The sequence below is a fragment of the Ruditapes philippinarum genome, unplaced genomic scaffold (assembly GCF_026571515.1).
Source record: "Ruditapes philippinarum isolate M1 unplaced genomic scaffold, ASM2657151v2 ctg3118_1_1_1_1, whole genome shotgun sequence".
NCBI classification, from domain to species: Eukaryota; Metazoa; Mollusca; class Bivalvia; order Venerida; family Veneridae; genus Ruditapes; species Ruditapes philippinarum.
The window spans coordinates 19,569-35,044 of record NW_026866211.1 but is presented as its reverse complement, the minus strand read 5'-3'; the positions used below and the strand labels follow the sequence as shown (position 1 = coordinate 35,044).

Genomic DNA, 15,476 nt, shown 5'->3' with positions numbered 1-15,476 from the left:
TACAGATTGTCTTTATTATTATTATCATCATGATCATTGGCAGCCTGTATAGCCTAGTGATTTATGTCGATGTATTTGAAATACTTGCCCACCACTACTGTAGTTTCATGTCCCATATGGGACATGTATTATTTCAGGCACAAGTAGGCACCTGAGTTGAACCAACGACGTGCTATAAGCTAGCTTGATAGCTTCCTCACATGACAGAATCCCAAGTCCCTTGTGGAATTTGAACCCACAGTGATGAAGGGCAAATGGTTTTTGCAGTCAGCAACATTTATAACTGGGCCACAGATTCCCCTTCATAATGTTGGTAGCCCTACCCAGGTGCCCGCTTGTGCCTGAAAAAATGCAAACGAGGTCTTCACCAGTTAAGCTGAAAAATCACCAATATAATGACCTGAATAGTGTGTAACCTTGAAGCTTTAAACCCAACGTCATTCCAACCCAAAGAATCATACGATTACCTAATTTTGCAAGTGTCTGTTTTGAAGAGGACATCACAATAACTTGGTTGAGGTTAAAAAATCGGGTACATTGTAGTTTATTGTTTGTTTCACTACCAATCTAAACCTGACAGGTTGCTAAAAGAACATACAGGTTTTTTAATCTTTATTCTGCTGAATTGGTGTAATGGATTTACCCTGCTTAGAATTTGGAACAGTCCTCTCACAGTAAAAGGGATTTTAATATCAAAATTCAAAAGATGAGACTTCTATGAAACATCTTGCTGGCTCTATACAGGTTGCGAACAGGGTGAAGGTATAAGCATATACAAAATTACATACAGTTACACAACTGTTTATTTCTTCATACAAAAATACAATCATACAAAGTGTATATGAAAATCAAAAACAGATAAATCAATGCTGCTTAAATTGTGCATAGCAAAGTGTTATAATATACTCCCATTATTTTAGTTGATATATTTATTGTAAAAATTACACTGTTAAAGGGACTCAACAGAGGTCTTCAGGCATAAAAACATAAAATTTGAAAATCTTACAAATATCAAGTGAAGTACTTATAATTGAAAAATCTGCAAAGGATAACAAAGAATTGTACTCATAATTAAATAGACAAACATGTTTATTACATGCTTTTCGGTGGTTTACAGAAATATATCAGTGATATAAAACTGGTAATTTCACTGTTTAAAACAGTGAAATTACCACTTTGATAATTTCACTGTTTTGAATTTAAGCCCCTCACGTTGTTTCAGTGAAATACCAGCGTGCACAGTACTGGGTACCAACTCAATGACGTGACGTCGTTAATGACGTCACGTTGTATTATTATTTGGCGCGCTTTTTATTCAGTATTAGGTTTAATGTCTTTTTAAAACGTTTCTTTGCATGTAATAAAAAGAAAATTTGTTTAGTTTAGTGTAAGATCGAAATATATTTCACCTTGTGAACACCAAAAGTTCATATTTCACTCGTGGCTGCGCCACTCGTGAAATATACCCTTTGGTGCTCACTCGGTGAAATATATTCCGATCTTACACTAAACTAAACAAATATCCTCTATATAATACTTCTCTTATAAAACAAATCAAAAAGAAGTAATGTTGTGATAATGATAACTTTTGAAATACAACAAAATTTGTTGATATTTTGAAATTTCTCAGCATATTTTACCATTGATGTCATTTATACAAATGAGAACTGCTGAAATCATCACCAAAACAATGTACATGTATTAATTTTGTGTTCCGGAAATACTTTTATAATATACACAATTTATTCACTTGTTCATGTTTTGTGAAAATAGGAAACGAAATAGGAAAGATTGTATCATATTATATATATATTGGATAGTATCATATCTTATGTATTGGATTGTATCATATCTTATGTATTGGATAGTATCATATCATATATATTGGATAGTATCATATCATATATATTGGGTGGTATCATATCTTATACATATCTAATATATCCGATTGTATCCTATCTTATATATTGGATTGTATCATATATTGGATAGTATCATATCATATATATTGGATAGTATCATATCATATATATTGGGTGGTATCATATCTTATACATATCTAATATATCCGATTGTATCCTATCTTATATATTGGATTGTATCATATCTTATATATTGGATAGTATCATACCTTGTATGTCGGATCGTATCATATCTTGTATTTTGGATGGTATCATATCTCGTATATTGGATAGTATCATATCTTATATATTGGATAGTATTATATCATATATATTGGATGGTATCATATTTATCTTATACATATCTTATATATTGGATAGTATCATACCTTGTATGTCAGATCGTATCATATCTTGTATATTGGATGGTATCATATCTCATATATTGGATAGTATCATATCTTATATATTGGACGGTATAATATCTTATATATTGGATGGTATCTTTTATTGTGATTTGTTGGTCAGCATAAAACCGAATGTACATGGAGATCGGAGATATTTCATGTTACATAATGAATCATACATGGTACTGAAACTTCTTAACTTCTTCTATTACATGTAGTTATTTGGCCATCAGTTTTTTTTAGATTTTGATAAAGTCTGCGCGCAGGGTCTTTAAATTATAAAGACATTGGTCTGTTTAAAGGCACATGATGTCTCAGAAAAGAATAAATATTTACTTCTTTCGGAATGGCAAACATGAATTATATAACGCTTAAATAATGGTTTTAGAGCCAGGTAGATGCTGCAGTTATTACCTGAAGAAAGATGCACTAAATGTGAAATAATTTGTTATAAAGGTAGCAAAATGTAAACAAAGTAGTATTTTGACTCCCATACAAAATGCAGAATCACTCTAACTGTACTAAATGCCTAAAAGCATTAGGAGGAAAAGATGAGATGGTTCACGTAATCGCCTAATAAGTAACTTTTGGGAAACTTCAAAATTATAAAATAAAAAGCTTTTGAGAAATGAAAATAGTATTTTCTTGGACATAATGGGCCTTTCAGTACAACCCCCATTTATAGTGCAAAAGTGTTTTCTAGTGGTTAAATGTATTTATTTTTTTAGTGCAAAATCTCATAAAGCTAATTCCTATCAGAATCCATTCTGCTCTGGACGCCACACTTCAAATAAACAATATCTGGCACTAAGGTGAAGGAAATAATTAAAGGATGTTTACAAGTTATGTAAGAAGAATTCATTCAAATTTGTTCACCTAAGAATTAAATATATTGAATTTGCGAATTGATTTTGTTCATTTGGTATTGAAAGTTGTTCAAATTATGCGCGGGTGTCTTTGTGTCTAACTTGAATTCTTTTATCTTTGTAACTGAGTCTTAATTGTTGAGATGTTTTTATTTTTATTTCCTGATTTTGCAATTTATATAACAAAGCAGATAAACTTTTATATGTTAGGCATATCTCTCCATTGGCTAAAGATTTGCACGAAATGCATTAATCTTATTTCGGAATATTATTACTGTAACTACGGATCTGTGTAATATAAATCCGTGCTGTAACTCGTTACTATAGAGATGTCCATGCATGGATAAGTTTCGGAAAAAAAACAGATGAAACGTTTGTAAAGGATACTTTTCTTTAAAAGAAGGTACATCTATTTTGAACGTCTTGAAGTGTAATCCGTTTTCAGTAACATCTCTGCCGAACGATTCAATGGATAGCACGTTACTCTCACAATCCCCCTGTCAATACATATTATTATTAATATATATAAAGAGGTAGTGTCGAACACTTTATACGTTTTTCAGGCACTTTGTGTCTGTACATATTGAATGTTTGATACAAGTTTCAGTTCAAATATTTATATTTCGCTCAATCGAATTTCCGTTCAAATATTTATATTTCGCTAAATCCAAGTTTCAGTTTAGATATTTTTATATTTCGCTAAATCTTGAGTACAATATATTTTCTAAAACCTGGCCAATCACTGATTCTCGTCCTGTTATTTTTTTAACTGAACTGAAGTACATGTGATAGTTATTTCAACAATGTCAGTGCGTAATATTATTACATTTTGTCAACCCCTAACCTATTCTACCCATGCGTCTAGTGCAGAAGAAGATCACCCGGCACAGCCGTGCCATCACCCCATGGTGCAATCTCCCATGCAGTGATCTCCCCTTATAGGATGCGTAACCGATGCGTAGCGTTTGTCCATGGTGTGCACTGTTTTCTATTCACAGTCTGTATAAATTTTAAAATTTTCCTTTAAGTTTTGACCACTCTTATGGACACTATAAGGAACTGAAAAGTTGATAACACTTAATATTACTCAAAATTTACCGTACAAGGTGGCCAGGTAATGCACTAAGGTGGTCATATTTTAAAATGCTGAATGGTTTTGTCCATTTTAAAAAATGACAAGTCATCCAAGAAGTTTTACTTACTCTTGATAGATATTTACCACCAACATTCAGTACTTTCATTGAGAATTTGAGGATAACCGCTGTTGTTGTGAAGTCGTTGTCATGACCTGTAGTACAGAAACATTATTGGCTTGGTTAACAAGATATATTGATATGTGCCCATTTGAATAATTTTAGGTACAATATTTCGAAATGAATCGCGCTTAAATGCATTACATTTGCGGTTAACGATTTTTTTTGCTTTTGTTACGGAAGAGGAATTGTCTTCCTTTTAATGCCCCCGCAGGGAGGTATAATATACCGTAATCGCACGGTGTGTCTGTCCGTCTGTCCCACTTCATTCGTGTCCGGACTGTAACTTTGTCATACATTGAGGGATTTTGAAATAACTTGGAAATGTCTACCACATCAAGACGATATCCAAGAACCACGTCCCTACCTCAAAGGTCAAGGTCACACTATCAATTTGAAGATTCACATTATCGCAATTAGAGTAAATAGGTACACACATTCGTGTCCGGACTGTAACTTTGTTATGCATGTAAGGATTTTAAAATAACTAGGCATAAATATCTACCTACAACATCAAGACAATGTGGATGTCCAATAATCACGTCCCTACCTCAAAGGTCAAGGTCATGCTACCGTTTTGAAGTTCACTTTATCACCATTAGACTTTATAGGTACACACATTCGTGTCCGGACTGTTACTTTGTCATGCATCGAAGGATTTTAAAATAACTAGGCATAAATGTCGACAACATCAAGACGACGTGTCGCGACAAAGACCCATGTCCCTACCTTCAAGGTTAAGGTCACACTTATAGTTTGAAGGTGCTCATTCTCTCGAGAAGAGTTTGAAGATAAATATTCATGTCCGGACTGTAACTTTGTCATGCATGGAAGGATTTTAAAATAACTTGGCACAAATGTCTACCGCATCAAGACAACGTGTCGGGACTAAGGCATATGTCCGTCTGTCCGTGTGTCCCCACTTACCGACAATCATTCCAGACCGTAACTTTGTCATGCGTTGAGGGATTTTGAAATGATTTGGCACAAATGTCTATCTCATAACAGCATTTTGTCGCGTCCAGGAACAACGTCCCTTCTTCAAAGGTCAAGGTCACACTTATATTTTGAAGGTTCATGCTATCACAATTAGAGATTACAGGTACAATAATACAAATAACAATATGCAGCAATTAGTTACTTTCATTCTCTTTTCTTTTCATAATACCTGCATGCTTAAGAAACCTTTTTGAGGGCATTCGTCACTTGCGTGAAAGCTCTTGTTATCACATATATGTACAAATATATATTGTTTATAACCCGTCCCTTTCGGAACATTAAAACCCGTCTTCCCAAGGGAGCATGCAAACGTTTCCAAGTTTTTCATGTACTTACCCTTTTCTGTATCAATAAGATATTCGGATAAATCGTTGATGACGTAATCAAACTTTTGATTTTCCTCGGCGAGTTCTTTCAGCACATTCACACAATTTTCTATACGGATCTAGAAGAAACAACATTAAACCATTGACTTGTTTAAACATTCCTTTTTCAGATATTTATAAAATAATACACAAACGGAACATAAAATTAGCAGGGAAAAAAAGAAACAAAACAAACAAAATGCAGATGCACCATTATGAGAATAGATACAACGTACGATTGACTCCGGATAACTGTAATATCAAGTTTAACCCTAAATTAATCTGATGCATTTGTTAGCAGTCCATTCAAAGTTAGAGGAATTTCAATAATCATAATATCAAAATAAAGAGTTATTAACTGTTAGAACCTTGCCAAACTGATTCCATACTGGCGGCAAAGGCTAATCACCCTTGGTTCCAACATGTTATGGGCTAAAAATCAGAAGTAAGTTAGAGATTTGTCATACTTTTGACACTATACTGTAAAGAGAACTAACCGTTGTCAAATTCCTGGCACTGATTGCCTCCCCTGAGTAGCAAAGCGCAATGTAACCTGCGCGAGACACTCGATTTATTCATAAAATGATAAAAAAAATATTACTGCTATATTCATAGTTTGAGTGGTATATGAAAGATATATTTTAGTTATACATGCCCATGTACATTTCTTTATCATAATAATTTACAATTAACAAATTGTAATTAATTAATTGCTTTGAATTCCATTGGGGTTTAGTGTTATCCTTAGCCTGATTAGAGTGAAAAGAGTTGTAACGCTTTCCAATTTTGGGTCTCTTTTTGACAATAGAAATAATAATTTTGGAAAAAACGGAGTGAATATATGATCTGAAATTTTGCATACAATTCAATAAAGATTACATTGAGTATTCTTAATTTTTATACATCTCGAAGCACTTATGAATATTTGTATAAGTCTTCATAACTTAGAATAAAACAGTGATAGATATAGATAATATCTCACTCATGAATTCGAATAAAAGTTTCAATTATATAATTTTTTCAGGATGTTTTCCCCTTTAAGAATAAATATCATAAAGTTTTGAATTTCCGTTGAGAAGAGAAGTTAGGATTTATATTTCGTCGGCTGAATATAAATTTTAATTGAATGTGTAGATGAGTAAAAGTTAGTGTAGCATTCAAATTTTTAAAACTTACCTTGTAATTATGACCATCTAGATTGTCAAGTGAATCTCCGCACACACCACGTAAATGTTTGCGACATGCGTTGATGACTTCTATATCTATTTATGACAGATTAAGGATTTTTATATTACAGCCATGGTTTTTCTTTTTTAAAATAATAAATAGAAAAATGTTGTGTTTGCCTTTAACATTTCAACCAATCGCATCGTCTCGGCCTTAGCAGTCGGTAAAATTTTGAAGTAAAACTTATTAAGATACAATGCAAATCTAAATGTGTGAAGGGTACTCATTTCTTGAATTCATACAACTTAAAACTAGGTATACAGGACAGGACATGTTCTATCTTTTAACACTTGTTGTATAGACTTCTGGCGATGACAGATGACAATACTCACGAAGATAAAATATTTTTTCACCGTGAGACCAAAATACAAAACTGGCTTTATTGTGCTCAATTATTCCATTCATTCAGGTACATGGACAATTTCTGAATTCTTCCTCCATGCTATACACTGCCTACTTTTTAATCAGTCTTCTTAATTGGTCAATTCCAACAATTATTACATTTACACATAGTCGAGTAATAATGTGAGTAAATTCTGTAAAAAAAAAACAATTCGGAACTGTTTTGGAGGGAAGCCTGATGATTCATACCATACATAATTACGGTCTCAATGCAAGTGTTGTATTGCTTTAAAAAGTGTACATCATATCTTAAACTAAATACCGTCTACTTGAAGTTCCATGACAAATATTACGTTCAAGTTGAACATTTAAAAAAACACACACACAGTCTGTGTGCACATAAAACAAAGGATATTTCCACCATTAGGACATATTGTGGTGACATTTTTAGAAGTTCATGAAGAAGACCACCGTCTCCACCTCCTAGGATTAGAATAGTTTTACCTTTATACACGTTTCTGTTGACGCCAAGTAACGTCAACGTGTAGATTTCGTCTGATTCTGCTATCACTGCAAAGAAAGGAATAATATACACACAGAGTTACATAACCTATCGCAAATCTCTAATGAAACCAGTCATAATAACGAAATAATATACATGTGAACAGGGATTGCAACAAAATACAAACAAGAAATGTTGAACGACACATATGCCCCCCCTTTCTAGCCATTGACTCACATTATTGGTAATTTTGTTATAGAAACTTGCCATAAATGGGTACATGGAAGTGTTCAATTATGGAAAAAGAAAACTAATGAAGAATTTGTGATAAATAGTTTTTCAAGATATGAGATAATGAGGCCCCTGTGACCTCGACCTTTGAACAAGTGACCCAAAATCATTAGGGCTTATCTAATAGTTATGACCAATCAATATTGAAAATATGAAGACTTTGTAATGAATACTTTTGAAGATAATCAGCGGAAACCATTCTGGCATTCAAGACCCTTTGACCTAGTGACCCAAAATCAATAGGGGTCATCTACTAGTTATGAACAATCAATATGTGAAATATGAAGACTTTCTGATGAATTGTAACCAATATAATGAGCGGAAACCATTCTAACATTTAAGGCCACTGTGACCTTGACTTTTGGCCTAATGACCCCAAAATTGATATTGGTCATCTACTAGTTATGACCAATTAATTTGTGAAACATGAAGGCTTTGTGATGAATACTTTTGAAAATAATTAGCGGAAACTATGCGAACATTTAAGGCCACTGTGACCTTGACCTTTGACCAAGTGACCCTAAAGTCAATAGGAGTCATCTACTAGTTATGACCAATCAATATTGAAATATGGCGACTTTGTGATGAACACTTTTCAAGATACCTAGCGGAATCCATTTTGACATTAAAGGCCCCTGTGACCTTGACCTTTGACCTAGTGACCCCAACATTAATAGGGGTCATCTACTAGTTATAACCAATCAATATGTGAAATACGTAGACTTTGTGATGAACACTTTTCAAGATAATCAGCGGAAACCATGTGGTCTACCGACGGACAGACAACGCGCCGTTTGGCGTGCCGCGCTAGAGACAGGTTGACAAAACGACAGCCCGACAACACGCCGTTTAGCGCTTTGTCGTGTTGTCGCTAACACCAACTTGACACAATAAAGCGTACCAAATCTGCCACCATAAGATCGTGATCAGTTTCGGCACCGGTGGGCTGATCTTGGTCTGCACTGGTCGCATGGGTAAAATTGTTGCCACCAGGAAACAAAGTTTAAAGGAAAACCAGGAGAATATCTATGTCTGTAAAGTGTCAACCTATAAACTAAGTAGCTGGTACATGAGCTTAATATTAATGTAAACTCATTCAAAAATCGTGCCGTTGTTTATAAATTCGTTACTTTTTCTAAATAGTTTGACACAAACTCTCATTTTGCAACAGCTCTTGCTTATTTTTACATTTTCTAACTCCTCTGACACTCCTTTCATATATTTGTGTTTTGGTAAAAGATTACTGTACGGTGTCGTACTTTGAGAAATTTACACACCTACATTCAGTATTTTTGCATGAAAACTATAAGCATATTCATTTTTACTTGAATTTTTACATACTGGTTTCACGTTTATTGACGTTTTGCATGTTTTGCTGGTCTCTTTATTCCTTTTATTTATTTGATATGATTTGAATAAACCAACCTAGCTTATTTACACATTTAGATACAAACCTTTACTTAAGTCCAACTTATTTCACGTGTTTTTGACAGAAACCCCCTGTAAATTCTCATATTTTGACATAAGTCGCCATGTATTTCATGTGTTTTTGACATAACCACTTGTAATTTTTCATATTTTGACATAAGTCGTCATGTATTCCACGTGTTTTTGACATAAACCCCTGTAAATTCTCGAATTTTGACATAAGTCGCCATGTATTTTATGTGTTTTTGACATAACCACTTGTAATTTCTCATATTTTGACATATGTCGTCTTGTATTTCACGTGTTTTTGACATAAACCCCTGTAAATTCTCGAATTTTGACAAAAGTCGTCATGTATTTCATGTGTTTTTGACTCACTTATATCGTCATCAAGACAGAGCATGTTCCCACAATCCGGTGTTTTGTATATCTTTATATTCTGCCAGGGCGAGTTTACTTCTGTCACAAGCTGCGTTGTTTGATAAACCTCCCATAGCCTATCATCCCCCAGTTGGAAATATGGACAAATCTTTCCTCTCTTTATCGCGGACGGAACGCTATGGATAGAAGTGACAAATTTTGATTTAATCTCAAAATATGCGTTTGAAATTAGGCATATACGAGTCGTACATGTATTTTATTAATTAATCAGTTTAATGTTTAATACAAGTTAAATATTAAGGAGGACAGACGTTGCAGTGTTAGTTTTTCTAGCTAACCCATTCAACTGAAATAGATGTCCGTGGGCATTGTGTAGCGTAAACTTTCTCTACTTGGCGGTTATAATTATGATGGAATTTTTAGATATATACAAGATTCCTTTTTATAAAACTGACGTTACATACTTGCACTATCATAAAGATTACTATAACCATAAATAAGGTCAATAGTTACCTTCGTGTATATAGGCATTTCTTTCCAAGTAAAGTCTGTATTTCGGACTCTATACCTTTGTTTTTCTAAAAATAAATGTGCAATAGATGATGTGTTTTTGTATAAAAATAATAACAATATTAAATCAAAAATGATAGTTAAATGTTTGATATAGATCTAGCAGTATTTGATATAACAACTTTTAATAAAATCATATACAACTTTATGCCTATATTCGACAGTAGATCTACTAAATATAAATTCTACAATTAAAACGTCAAAATGTATAACTTTAGGGAAAACACAATAACTGCATGATTTAAAAATTAAAGCATTTGTAGGTTAATTTAGTTACATGGACATAAAGAACAAAATAAACTTACCGAGAAGGCAATATAGCTCAGTTTCTGTTTGGCATCATCGGAAGTGATGTCATATTGAATATCAATAGTGACAAGGCCATGACTGTACACGTGCATCACACAGTGACTGATAAAATATGAAACTATAAATAAACTATAATTCTTATGTACACAATGGCCGTTATTATAAAATATAATAAATCGCATAATATATAATAAAATATGGTAGTTCTGTAAGCGCCAATTAACAAATATGGTAAAACATTGATTCTAGCTTACCTGTCACAAAATGCCAGAGTGACTTTGGTCTACATCTAATAGTTTATATTCCATTGCACGATGTAAGCCTACATCCGGTCACATATGTCTTCGTCAAAGCCTTTATTTTTTGGCCGATATTTAAACCATTTAGTGAACATTTATAATGCACGTTACATGAATCCCTACAATTAAACATGGAGACTGTCATGGCCACCATGACTTTTAAATAGAATTTTCTACTTTTCCATCATTACGCCTCCATTTGATTTCGTATCTTGATACGGTACATGTGTTGTACCTTTTTAATTTTCTTGTTGCATTTAGGTCATTGCGGTAAATGTCTAGGCCATCGATGCTAAAAATAGATTTATCGTTTCCACTCACATATGCATTAGTTAAAAGCACTTGCATACTTTATAGAGGGCCAAAACCGCAATTATTATTGGCAATACTTAAAATCTGAGTAACCATTAATTTGATGCGAGGGATGACGTCTCACTATATAATGACGTCAGGAAAGAACATTGTAAAGAAATGATATTAGAAAAGAAGTTTTTTCAAACCTTCCATCGTCGCCTGTGGCAACCAACATTTTATTTCCATTTGGAACATTTACGAGCACTGGGGTTGTCTGCGAGTCTATTACTGAACATGGTATTGTTTGTATTTTGTTCCATAGACCTGCAAATATAAAAATGGCAGGTGTTATGTATGTAACTCTTCTTTGGGCATGCTCGTATTGACCAAGCAAACAAGAAAAGTAACATACGGCACAAAAATGTCTCATTTTAGCTTTTTTTTTTTCGTTATGTTTTCAATACTTTAGTAAATTATTCGGGTTGAGATAAAAAAAGCGATACAAACGACGATAAAATAGAGAGAAAAAACGCAATCCCTTAAGAACGCACAAAACGGCTTAATTGAAAATTTTGCATGCTCGGTTTGATTTAGCCTGTATATGAAATGTACTTGAAAGTGCAAGCAACCGTCCACGTCCCATAGCTTAAGCGTAATTCAACAATGAAAAACGAAAATGCTGAAATTTTAAATTTAGAAATATCCGCAGATTTGTTGATACGGCGGTTATCATGGAAGCTTTAATTTCAGTCATGAAAAGCGGCGTATGGTCCCCAAGTAAAAGAATGTGTGTGTCCAAAACGAGAAAACAATAGGTGGGAAAAAATCAATGGAGTTTTGAAAAGGGGATCCGAGGTTATAAAGCTTACATATCATGGATAAAAAGATGAAAAAGCAGACGTGATTTTATAGCATTCAAGTTTAAATAATGAACCCACCCGTCAAAAAAATCAAATAAAATACTCCATTATATATTATATCGCTTGATTTGTCAAGTGCAAACTGGCCAAGTTAGGGGAAATAATGTTAACAGGTCCATCGTGAATTTACGGTACCCTGGGTTTTAATATATATGATATAAAAAGTTTATCGCCCTATGTTAAGCAAATCATGATAATAGAATAAAATAAGAGGACTGAGAGTGATCCCCTATTAGCATGGGTGCTCGTGCATGATTTCTACATTTTGAAAATAGATCTACCTTTCATATAATGCTTATTCATAGGAGAAACCAAGTTTTCGCAGTGAGCAATCAACAGTGAATGATATGAAGTGAACTCTCACTAATCTGATCTAGTATACTATGATTGAGGGCAAGTAGGTATGTAAATTTACAAGGAAAATGTTAATGAATAGAGTAAATATAAATGTAGAATTCCCAAATTAGCAAAGAAACTTCTTTATTACATGCTTTTCGGTGGTTTATAGAAATATATCAGTGATATAAAACTGGTAATTTCACTGTTTGAAACAGTGAAATTACCACTTTGATAATTTCACTGTTTTGAATTTAAGCCCCTTACGTTGTTTCAGTGAAATACCAGCGTACACAGTACTGGGTACCAACGTAATGATGTGACGTCGTAAATGACGTCACGTTGTATTATTATTTGGCGCGCTTTTCATTCAGTATTAGGTTTAATGTCTTTTTAAAACGTTTCTTTGCATGTAATAAAAAGAAAATTTGTTTAGTTTAGTGTAAGATCGAGGTATATTTCACCTTGTGAACACAAAAAGTTCATATTTCACTCGTGACTGCGCCACTCGTGAAATATACCTTTTGGTGCTCACTCGGTGAAATATATTCCGATCTTACACTGAAATAAACAAATATCCTCTAAAACATGATAAATTGAGAGTATCTCTGCAACTTATACGACACTATAGAGGATATTCAAGGGTATTCAATCATAATATATATATGATTTATTTTCACTGAGTAGCATGAAATGAGTGGAAATATGATAATTTTTATACCACAAGGTGAAAATAATTCATGTATTTATAACTTTAATTTTCTGTTTATTATTTACATTTTTCTCTTTTTTTTTTAAACATTACAATTTTAAAGACTTTCCTTTGAATTTTGTGTATTAGCTGAAGTTAGAAGATAAGAACATGGCAAGACACCAGTGAAAATATTAAAGATATGTTTCACTGCAGTGAAAAATAAATTCTTACAGTGAAAATACAGAAAAAGGAAATATGCCATCAATATTTCACTTATAAGTGTATAATAAAGTGTTGTTGTTTAATTTGAGTATTTTGGCCTACGCTATTAAGCATTTTTGCACTGCGAAGAACGTTATTAAAAAAAAAAGGGAATGATTGATCTCCCAGAACGCAGACACCAATTTGAATTTTAAATAATCGAGAAGTCAAAGAAGGCCGTGAAAATCATAAGTCTCATTTACGACTTAAACATTTATGATAAAAAACTATTGGTTTTGTTTGTTTGTTTGTTTGTTTAATTTTACGCCTTTTCCCAACAGTATTTCAGTCATATAGGCGGGTAGTTTCCTAACCATCGTTCCTGAAGAGTTACACCAATACTAGACTACCTTCAATCATAAACATCAAGTTATTGACAGTATGTAGACTAACGAATATCAAGTTAATAATTTCACTTATTCCCAGAAAGGAGTACAAAAATTGATTAAGTGATGAAATATTTAGCACAAACTATCCACTATAACACTCGAGAGAGAGAAGTGATCGGCGTGAATCAATACATGTTTCCTAACTTTCAACATATATATTAGCCTTTACTCTAACATTAGATGTATGCATTACTAATACATTTACATTGTACACTGTCAATATATCATCATTTCATCAAATTTTAATAATTATTTTAAAACTTCAATGGAAATAATAGTTTCTCTTTTTTTTTTTCTTTTTTTTTTTTTTTTTTTTTTTTTATCTTTGGAGCTGGTACCGGGCATGTCAAGGTTTATTTATTCTCATGTATGTCATACCTTTTGTTTTAAATGTCTATACATAAATGTATTTAATACCGAAATAAATCTGTCTATCTAATACATTTATTTACTTTATTGCACATTCGTCATTTTCCGCGTCCTCAGTTTTTGCTACTTAAGTAAAATACGTTTTTATCAGATTTAAGAAGTTGTATACATGGGAAATGATGTGAGATATTATTTCATGTTTACTGAATACATAGCTGCCTGATCAGTCTCTAAAACATAAGTGTCATAGTTATAAATTTACACTTCGGTCAGTGTCTATTGTGTATTACATATACATTTTATATTATTTTTAATACAATATTGTAATAAAAGGAGAAAGTGATCTACGAAAAGAATTTGTGATTTAGAGCTAGCTTCTTAATTAAGCTAACAATTGGCCACGTATAATTTTGAATGCAAAATATTCAGAAATCTGTTTGCGTTTTTTCTCTTTTTTTCAAATTTTCTAATTGACTTTGACAAAACATTTATTCTCTTAGATAGGTTGTTAATTTACGTATTTCGTTTGTCATTACAGCCTAGCCAGTATATTCTTTCTACAGAACTATAAAAATGACAAATTAACTACAAAAATCTTACCTTTTTCCACAATAGGATTTCCCGCAACTTGGAAACACAAATGTAAAGAAAATGCATCCATATTTAGCTTGTAATATAGAACTATTGGAAACTGCAGTAGTCAATTTCATACACATCGGCTCCTTTGCATACACTCTAGTAACGTTATTGGCAAAGACACATGTACATCACGACTGTTTATAACTTTTTATATTGCCTCGTTAAATATAAGTCATATACCACTATTCATTCAACCGATTTGATTTGAAAAGCATCCAGTTTACCATAAAATTATCATGATAAAATATATGATTGAACAGTCCAGTTAACTTTATTTGATATTTACTCGTGTATATCAAAACATTAAAAATCAATTCACCACAATTTTTTCATGTATTGTATGAATTTATTTTGTCAATAATCCAATATTTACTCGTGTATATCAAAACATATTTCATATTTATAAAACATACATCAAAACATATTTCATGTAT

The 15,476-nt window shown here is 32.7% G+C and overlaps 1 protein-coding gene and 1 long non-coding RNA gene across 2 annotated transcripts; both read right to left on the bottom strand.

Moving 5' to 3' along the window:
* Positions 1–2,868: 2,868 nt before the first annotated feature.
* On the bottom strand, positions 2,869–4,464 carry LOC132731705 (uncharacterized). The gene is made up of 3 exons (XR_009625919.1): positions 4,377–4,464; positions 3,562–3,671; positions 2,869–3,109 (listed from the first exon to the last, which is right to left on the bottom strand). It is a non-coding gene; the product is annotated as an uncharacterized LOC132731705 (long non-coding RNA).
* Positions 4,465–4,914: 450 nt separating this feature from the next.
* On the bottom strand, positions 4,915–15,334 carry LOC132731700 (spermine synthase-like). Its single transcript, XM_060717920.1, has 9 exons — positions 15,004–15,334; positions 11,641–11,758; positions 10,838–10,943; positions 10,476–10,540; positions 9,960–10,138; positions 7,745–7,930; positions 6,968–7,053; positions 5,596–5,871; positions 4,915–4,932 (listed from the first exon to the last, which is right to left on the bottom strand). Exons 1-9 carry the CDS (start codon positions 15,062–15,064, stop codon positions 4,915–4,917), a joined length of 1,095 nt encoding a protein of 364 aa, XP_060573903.1. The 5' UTR covers positions 15,065–15,334.
* Between the last annotated feature and the right edge of the window lie 142 nt (positions 15,335–15,476).

Bases quoted from the DNA above. Each gene is read 5' to 3' on its own strand.
- LOC132731700 (XM_060717920.1), bottom strand. From the start codon at position 15,064: ATGGATGCATTTTCTTTACATTTGTGTTTCCAAGTTGCGGGAAATCCT. The intron at 11,759-15,003 runs GTAAGATTTTTG...TTATATTTGCAG, and splicing joins AAATCCTATTGTGGAAAAAG to GTCTATGGAACAAAATACAA. The intron at 10,139-10,475 runs GTAACTATTGAC...TTCTATCCATAG, and splicing joins AAATGCCTATATACACGAAG to CGTTCCGTCCGCGATAAAGA.